Raw genomic sequence first — 8,782 nt, forward strand, 5'->3', positions numbered from 1 at the left:
ATCTGGGCCACCATAGGGCCGTCATTCTTTGCGGTACGCAGGCCATGTGTCAGCACATTGTGTGGGACAGATCCAGGCCATACCAATTTTGCTATGTGGGAGGAATTATGTAAAAGTAGAAACATCATAAAAATGAAAATGAACATGAAGTAAAATGTACTGAAAAGAACAAAAAAAGCCCCTCTGGCCATCACCAGTAGGTTTTAGATGAAGTGTCTTGCCCAAGGACACAACGACCGAGACTGTGGGAGCCGGGGCTCAAACCGGCAACCTTCCAATTACAAGACGAACTGCCAACTCTCATTATGCAATGTACTGTTTAAAAGAAAAACCTTTTTTTTTGCCTTGACAACATACATTCATCTTCATTTCAAATAAGTAGTTATTTTTCACACAGAGAGCAATACCACTCTCCAGCCTCTGCTGTCCAAAACTCTGTATTCATCTGGAGGCACTGTGTGTGAAACCACTTTAAATAGCTCTCATGCAGGAACAAAGCAATTGTATAAAATGAAGTGAGGGAATGGAGCTATAAATAGATTAATATAGAGATATGAAAATAAACTTATATATAGACATAGGAACACAAGTTTTAACATTAATGTAATATAAGCATACAGGTGTCTAAGCAAACATTGTGGCATACAAAGTGAGAGTGCAGTGAGTCATGTTTATTCCTGTTCAGTATGTGTCTGACACAAGTGGATGAATGAAAAAGTCTGACAGCAGCAGCAACAACAGACTATGCCTTCCTGATGACTTTCTATCCGTTTACATCTTTTTCTTTGATGCCTGTATCCCAGCTTGAAGAGTCCTGGACCCTTTTTCTAGTCAGTGGGTGTGTGGGCAGACAACTCTGGCTTGTCACCCAGTTGGATTTCCTGGTATTTGTAAGATGGCACTATCTACAAATCAGGACACATTAACTATGATATTAAAAAATGACATGATGACATAGTCCTAGGTCAGTTTACCAAGCATTTCTCAGCTTTGTTCTTTATAGTTCTGTTCATCATATCATTGCTTGTGAGTCCTGGATTATTTGATGATATGTTTACATTATGTATTCTTTTGTTTTCAGTTCCATGTTGCTTTTAAGTGTAGTTCTTCTTCAGCGTTCCACAAGTGGATGGAAGACTTGTGAAAACACTCTAGTGTTAAAGCCAGTCTTGTCTTCATGTCTGTTGATGCTTTTGTCTGTGTCAAGCTCGTGTGTCTTAGTCTGTGTTTTAGTTTGGTGGCCTCTTGTCTCTTGTGTTGAGTCTTACTTCCACTGTCTTCTTATTCCCAATGTATCCCTGCTGTGTTACACAGCTGTCTCCAATTCCCCTAATCGCCATCCTATTTATACATTTTGCCAATCTCCCGGTCTGAAGTACATTATTCTATTCTATTCTATTTATACAGCACCAAATCACAACAACAGTCACATAAAGACACTTTATGTTGCTGGGTAAAAACACAACAATAATACAAAGAAAACCCCAACAATTTAAGTACCCATATGAGCTAACATTTAGTGTGAGTGGGAAGGAAAAACTCCATTTGAAGAGGTAGAAACATCTGACAGAAACAGGCTCAAGGAGAGACAGCCATAGGACAACATATACACTGTGCAAGAGATACATACTAACTAATGATGAAATGCAGAGAGGTGTATAAACACAGAACGAGCAAAGAAGGAAAAAATTCATACATGATGGGAAGCCAGCAAGAGCCTAGGCTTATTGCAGCACAAATAAGGGAAGATTCAGGGGCACCTGATCCACTATAACTGTATTATTTGTCAAAACTGAGGGTTTTAATGCTAAGCTCAAAAGCAGAGACGGGTGTTTGTCTTCTGAATTAATATAGAATAGAATTCGACTTTATTGTCATTGCACATGTCACAGGTACAAGGCAACGAAATGCAGTTTGCATCCATCCAGAAGTATATATTGTAATAGATGTATTACAATATATATTAGCAATAATATAGGTATGTAAGTATATTACAGAAATGGGTCTATTATGGTATGTTATAATGTACACGGTATGAAGTAAGTTGTGAATATTCTATAACTATAAGTATGTACAGGCTGTAGTGAGTACAAGCTATGAACAGGATATAAATATGAAAAACTATACAGAATATGAGATATACAGCTATACAGAAATGTGAACTATGCAGGTTATAAACAGTTGTAGAATTAAAAATGATCGTATTGTACAGAATGATGTGAGCTGCATCCACAGAAGAGAGGTCTGAGAGATGAAGACTCTGATTCCTGTTCAACATTAAAATTCTATAGGAACCACAAGTACACCTAATATTCCAAAATTAAAATCTGGATTTCAAAGCGAGTCAGTGAAGACAAGCAAATATGCTGTCTCTTTATAGTCCCTGTCATGACTCTCTCAGCAGCACTTTTGATCCATCAATATTAAACAATTATTGATGCAGCAGATTGAGATGAAACTTGGCACACAGGTACAGTAGGTGTCCCGGAGGAAGGATGTGTTGAAAGTTGGACCTCAACTACTCAGGATGATTTTTAATGAATTTCTGAAATTTCCATAATTGTATTGACTGTATTGGGCTGTTTCATTGTAATTTGTGTGCGCGCGCGGGTATAGGCTTCCAATCGGCACATAAAGCGAAAAGGCGCTACCGTACAGACTGGTGTAAAAGCGCAAGGAAATTTATGCGGCGGATAAGAGGCGGCTGGCTTGACCGCGGCTCACAAATGACGGCTCACTTTACTGCGGTAGAGACTCACGGAGCCCGAGTGTTTGTTCTGAGACGTTGTGGCCTCAGTCAGAGACCAGGACGTCACTGAAATAAATCACCAGCTGGAGAGCCGTTATTGTAAATGCCACCTGTTGAAATCGTACACGGCATTGCTCCACTTTCCAAAGAATCAGGCAGAAACTTCATCAGCCTGTTGGCGCAACATCCCTGCAGGATTGCTTCAAAGGCGCGACTGCATCCAGGAGTGATCTGCACGTCGCTCGGTGCAGCTGCAAAACTTCACCGAGCCTCTGTTCCTACTGTCAGCCTCTCTGCAGCTTCTCGGCCTCAGACATCAGGACGTCCTCGGTTTCAATCAGAAAGTTCTCCCAGAAATAAAAACACAGACTGACATTCGGGGGTGAATAAACAGTGGCTCACATCCAATTTGAAGTAACACGGCAGTGAGTCAACTGTATACATGACCCCCTCATTAGTACGAGAACTTTGAGGGCAGGATTGGTAAATGGCGTAGCGCTTTACACAATCATCCACTGGTGATGGCAGCTACGTTGTAGCTACAGCCACCTGACAGAGGCGAGGCTGCCGGACACTGGCGCCACCGGGCCCCCTGACCACCACCAGCAGGGAACGGGTGAAGTGTCTCGCCCAAGGACACAACGACCGAGACTCGAACCGTCAACCTTCCGATTACACGACGAACGCCCAACTCTTGAGCCACGGTCGCCCCGTTATTATTACAGGACTGTGGATCATATAGTTTTATTTACACCCAGAGGAGGAACCGCCCCGTCAAGCGTTGCGGCTCCGTCGAGCCATCATGTAGTTACAGATTTATCAGGAGATGCACGTCAGGTCACACATAGGTCACATGAGAAATGTCTGTTTTTCACAATTATCCACATAAAGAAAAACATCCATATGTAAATGAAACAATAAACTTTATGTTTAGAGGACAGCCCGGCCAATCAGCTGCCAGCTTCCTGTCATTGTAAACGTTTCCTGCAGTTGTGCTGACAGATTTCTTTACTGTGTAGAAATGTTGGAAACTTGTTTTTCTTATTCTGACACCTCAGGAATCAAACGTGTGGTGAAACTGTCACACTGACAGCAGGCCGCTTTCACTTCAGATCACAGTGGGCTGCATGTGACCCTCGACGCTTTACGCCCTTCCACGCGTCTCTGAAGGAGAAGCTCGATTTTCTCTGGAACAAAGTTACACGTTTGATTTCCTTTCTGTTGAAATCTTCTTTGGGAAAGAAGAAGTGAAGGAGTGTGAGAGCTGCTGACCACGTGTTTGTAAAACTGTCGCTGTCATCGTTTCCTTCTTGTTTATCAGAAATCTCAGCAGCGTGCTGCGCAGGAGCCTCGCTGGTGAACGTGCATCCATCACACACACACACACACACACACACACGCACGCACGCGCGTAACTGCTGTAAAATCTATATTCATGTAAACTTTAAAGCTGAGGTTGAATATCCGTCATTTCCTGTTTGAAAGTAGTCCACGGCAGTAAACCCACTCCCGTTACCTTTGATGGCGTGTTGCCATGTCGTCCGTTTCCCACATGCAGGAATTATTTTTATTTTTTTGTAACATCATCATCTGCATCTGTACAGCTGTGCAGAGCAGGGAGGGCCACGTGCAGCACGTGCAGGGGTGTCAAACATAAGGCCCCTTATGTTTGACACCCCTGGCTCCCAGTTTGGCCCAGTTTAACGGTGTGAAAGGTTTAATTGGTTTCAATAAAGCACAGTTAGACTGTCGGAGTAAATCTGCAGCTAATTCTTCCTCCTGGTTCCTTCCAGCTTTGCACTGTTTAGTCATCCAGCTGTTCCAGAAACAGACAAACCGGTTTGACGGTTCGATCGCAGCCTCAGCCCACAAACTATTTTTATTTCTCACTACAAAGTCTCAGGGGAATACCAGTTTGTAACAGAGATCTATTCTGATCTATTCACATGGGGAGGATCAGTGGAAGTGTGGCTCTGCAGGAGGTCAGAGTTCATGTTACGTGTACGGCTGTTTTAGTGTTTCTGGATTTTTACAAACTGTAGTATTAACCACATGTCAGAGGCTGGATCCTCTTGGTTTCAGTAAAGCCTCCTTATTAAACAGAACTGTATCAGATTACTATAGAAACTGATCTTTATATTAAGTATACTGAAGCAGTCTGTAAGTCAGTTTAAATAATGTTATTTTTTAATTTCATGGAGAATCAATATTTCCCCGTCTTACGTTGTATTTTTGGGGCGTATTATGGGGATTATAACTTTTTAGATATTTTTCATTATTATTTTACATCGTTCGTTATGTTTTATGATGGATGTTCCTTAATTCAAATGTTTTATTTCACCGATCTAAATGCGATAAAGAAAAAAAATTCTACATTTATGTATTTGTAGTTAAATAATTTGCATTGAAATAAAAAAAACACTATAATTCAGTTTCACTGCAGAGGCTGTGTTATAAAGTTTTACAACTTTATTGCACAAATGTTGCAGAAACGCATATTTTCACTGCTTATAGATCAAATTCAGTGCTATTAAAACATTCACACTCAGGCTGTGCTGAGGCTCGCCTGCTCCACACTCTTCAGACGGTCGAGTTTCCCACTGAACTAAGAGACGTTTCATTTTCCTGAAAACGGCTGATAAATGTCAGCTGTGCCATGAAGCTGGGAACTGTGGACAACAGCTGCTCAGCTCAGTTATATTCAGTTTAATATTGTGCCAAACGACACCTCAAGGGCATTTATAAGGTCGAGTTCTACACTCGTACAGAGAGGACCGGGCAGCCGTCTGAGGAAGGCAGGGAGGTTAGACTGGATAGACTGGAACCATTAAAGTAGGTGTTAAGGTTCAAAATATTGGGGATGGAGACAAGAGAAAAGACCACAATAACAACACTGGTCCGGCCGGGTTGAGTCAAACGATGATTTTAATGAACGCGTGGGAGATGGACACTGATGCAGACAGCCTCAAAATCTCAAAATGGTGGAGCATTGCTCAAACTTTTATAGCCTCTGGTGCCTCCACCTTATCATAAAAAGCCTAAACATTCACATGCTCTCTCTCACACAGCGCCTGAGCTACGACCTTGGCTCCCTGTTTATCTGCTCCTGCTGAAATGGGGCAGAAAACTCCAGCACACTCTATTCTCTTCTACTCAGACAAATTAGATTTCTTATAACTCAGCAGTATAATGCATCATAAAACAATATCATTCATTCACAACAAGTCAGCAGTTTAATGTAATGCAAATCAGTTTAACTAATGTAATAGTTATCAGCTTCTTCTAATTCAGGAGAATAATGCAAACTAAAACTACATAATAATTCACAATCTTTAATTAGGGGTATAACATGGCATAAAATAATATTATAATCTAACATAGGTTATTGGCACAAACTGGTGCCCAGGCTCAGAAAAGTCCCCAGAGTGGATGTTACGCACCTTTCAGCCCACAGACACCGCCTGGAGCTGTTTTGGTAAACGCCACTGTTCCGCATCGTTATCGCTTTGTTTAACCGTTCTTACAAGTTCAGGCTTTGATTGCTGCGCGAGAGCTGTTTGGATCATGTGGGTGAAAAAGCAAACACAGAAATCTCCGGGAATAACCTGACGGAGCGATAGCACGCAGGTTTCACCCACCTCACATTTCCCCCAAATATTTAACGAGCATATTAGAAACTGTGTGTGTGTGTGTGTGTGTGTGTGTGTGAATGAGGGTTGTAGTAAAATTGAAAGAGTCGTTGCTGAGGAGAAACGGCCCACAGAAGCTTCAGTCTGTTCACCGTGTTAGAGCGCTCTCCATGTGCTCTGTGGGTCTGAGCTGTGAACTGTGCCAACAGCAGCACGGCCTCACTTTGTACAGACAAACCTCAGAGCTGCAACCTTTAAACTGTGTTTACACGTTACTGCAGTGATCGCAGCACTTTTACAAACACATCTGCAATCAGCCACACTCACTTCCTCTTGTACAAATTCTTGTCTTTCTCCAAATTCAAGTGAAGCTCTGCCCCCTTTGCTTCTTACACAAGTCTTGTTTTGGAAAGCCCCATGATGTCACCAGAGCATTCAAAAGCAGCCTCTGGGCTCCTGACCTCATCAGAAAAACGAGAAGCCCTTCGAGCTCACACCTACAGAGGCGTGGAGCTGCCGGTACGAGCGCTCTGACTGCTGGATTTAACGGCGACTGCTGACATGGATCAACTGTCTGATCAGGAGAACTGGGACCGGGTCCAGGCTGTGGCCAACTCCTTTGGGCCAGCGGGGAAGTTGTTGCTTCAGTCAGGTCGGGTTCTGGTCGGAGAGGGCAAGCTGGTAAAGCAGAGCCGCAAAAAGCGGCAGGCCAAAGCCTTCTTCCTCTTCAACGACGTGCTGGTGTACGGCAGCATCGTGCTGAACGGCCGCTGGCACAAAAAGCTCAAGGTTACCCCTCTAGGTGAGCAACCGATCCTCCTCTGCACATCGCTGAATCCAGCTGTGTGAAAAGCAGACAGCGTGGCGGGCAGAGACAGGTAGATGCTGCAGGTGGAGCAGGAGGTGCTGCACCGCCTGCAGTCTGTCTCTGACCGCTGCAGCAGGCTGCAGTAAACACTTTTCTTTTCGTTCAAAGCGTGCACACCTTTGTTTCCCGCACTAACGTGCCCTTCTTCTTCTTCTTCTTCTTCAGAGGACATCCTGCTGGAGGACCTGGAGGACGGCGTCAGGATGAAGAACCAGTGGCTGATCCGCACGCCCAGGAAGTCTTTCTACGTTTCCGCCGCCTCCTACGAGGAGAAGCGAGCCTGGATCGAGCACATCGAGGAGTGCAAGGGCAGAGTGACGCAGGGCGGTGACCGGAGGCTGGACTTTGCCAACACCTGGATCCCAGACCAGGCCTCCGCCGTCTGCATGCGCTGCTCCAGCAAGTTCACCGGGACCCGCCGCCGACACCACTGCAGAAAATGCGGCTTCCTGGTGTGCGGCCCGTGCTCCAGGAAGCGAGCGGTCATCGCACACATCGACTCCACTAAGCAGCTGAGAGTCTGTAAACCGTGTTACTTGAGTCTGGGGGTGGAGCTCCCCGAGCTGACCCGTCAGAGGTGGGACAGCGGCGGGAAGTCGGACGAAGACGAGCTGGAATGCTACAGCGAGGAAGAGGAGGCGGAGCACAGCCTGGAGGAGGAGGACCCCAGCAGGTGGATGGACTCCTGGTCCCCTTACACCTACATCAATCCAGAGCACATCAGGCCCCAAACATAGAGCCACGCTCGGCGCTGGACTCTGGGCCTTTGTGTCACACGTGGACTCAGTGCTGCGCAGCTGCGCGTGACACGCTCTGCACGCACTCTATTTATGACACCATGTTATTTATGTTTCATGAAACACCTGCTGCTCTTCTCTTTGTGCACAAACACTACTGTGAAGCTGTTCTCGTCTCTCAGACGTCGCTCTGACCTGCTGCGTTTCCCTCAGCCGTCCAGTGTGTGTGTGTGTGTGTGTGTGTGTGTGTGTGTGTGCGTGTGTGTGTGCGCGTGCGTGTGTGCGCGTGCGTGTGTGTGTGTGTGTGTGTGTGAACATGTGAACCACTGAAATAACAACGAACAATAAAGAATTCAATAAGAGAATCTTTGTCTGTGCTTTTCTCTCAGGATGGTTAAACGACTCTGAAATACTTGAAGACGTTTGAACTTTACACTTATTCTCGTCCCAATCAGCACATTTACACAAGACTTCCTGTTAGTCAAACTCTCACTGTGCCACAGATTGATCCTACACAAACATCTGCAGACAGATGGCCCAGTGAAGATGGGATTGATTATCCATCCATCCATTCGCTTCCGCTTATCCTTTTCAGGGTCGCGGGGGGCGCTGGAGCCTATCCCAGCTGTCATAGGGCGAGAGGCGGGGTACACCCTGGACAGGTCGCCAGTCTGTCGCAGGGCCAACACACAGGGACAGACAACCATTCGCACTCACATTCACTCGCACATTCACACCTAGTGACAATTTGGATTATCCAATTAACCTATCCCCACAAGCTGCATGTCTTTGGACGGTG

At 45.0% G+C, this 8,782-nt stretch overlaps 1 protein-coding gene across 1 annotated transcript; it reads left to right on the top strand.

The window, feature by feature from the left end:
- The first annotated feature begins 6,533 nt into the window (after positions 1-6,533).
- LOC147338438 (pleckstrin homology domain-containing family F member 2-like) lies at positions 6,534-8,320 on the top strand. Its single transcript, XM_086286296.1, has 2 exons — positions 6,534-7,180; positions 7,412-8,320. The coding sequence occupies exons 1-2, from the start codon at positions 6,940-6,942 to the stop codon at positions 7,981-7,983; spliced, it is 813 nt and encodes a 270-aa protein (XP_086142422.1). The 5' UTR covers positions 6,534-6,939; the 3' UTR covers positions 7,984-8,320.
- Positions 8,321-8,782: the final 462 nt, after the last annotated feature.

The sequence above is a fragment of the Aulonocara sp. 'chitande type north' Nkhata Bay genome, linkage group LG1, assembly GCF_057382095.1.
Source record: "Aulonocara sp. 'chitande type north' Nkhata Bay isolate Kocher_YH1m ecotype deep benthic linkage group LG1, A_spYH_male_GT1.1, whole genome shotgun sequence".
Taxonomy (NCBI): Eukaryota; Metazoa; Chordata; class Actinopteri; order Cichliformes; family Cichlidae; genus Aulonocara; species Aulonocara sp. 'chitande type north' Nkhata Bay.

Bases quoted from the DNA above. Each gene is read 5' to 3' on its own strand.
- LOC147338438 (XM_086286296.1), top strand. From the start codon at position 6,940: ATGGATCAACTGTCTGATCAGGAGAACTGGGACCGGGTCCAGGCTGTG. The intron at 7,181-7,411 runs GTGAGCAACCGA...CTTCTTCTTCAG, and splicing joins GCTCAAGGTTACCCCTCTAG to AGGACATCCTGCTGGAGGAC.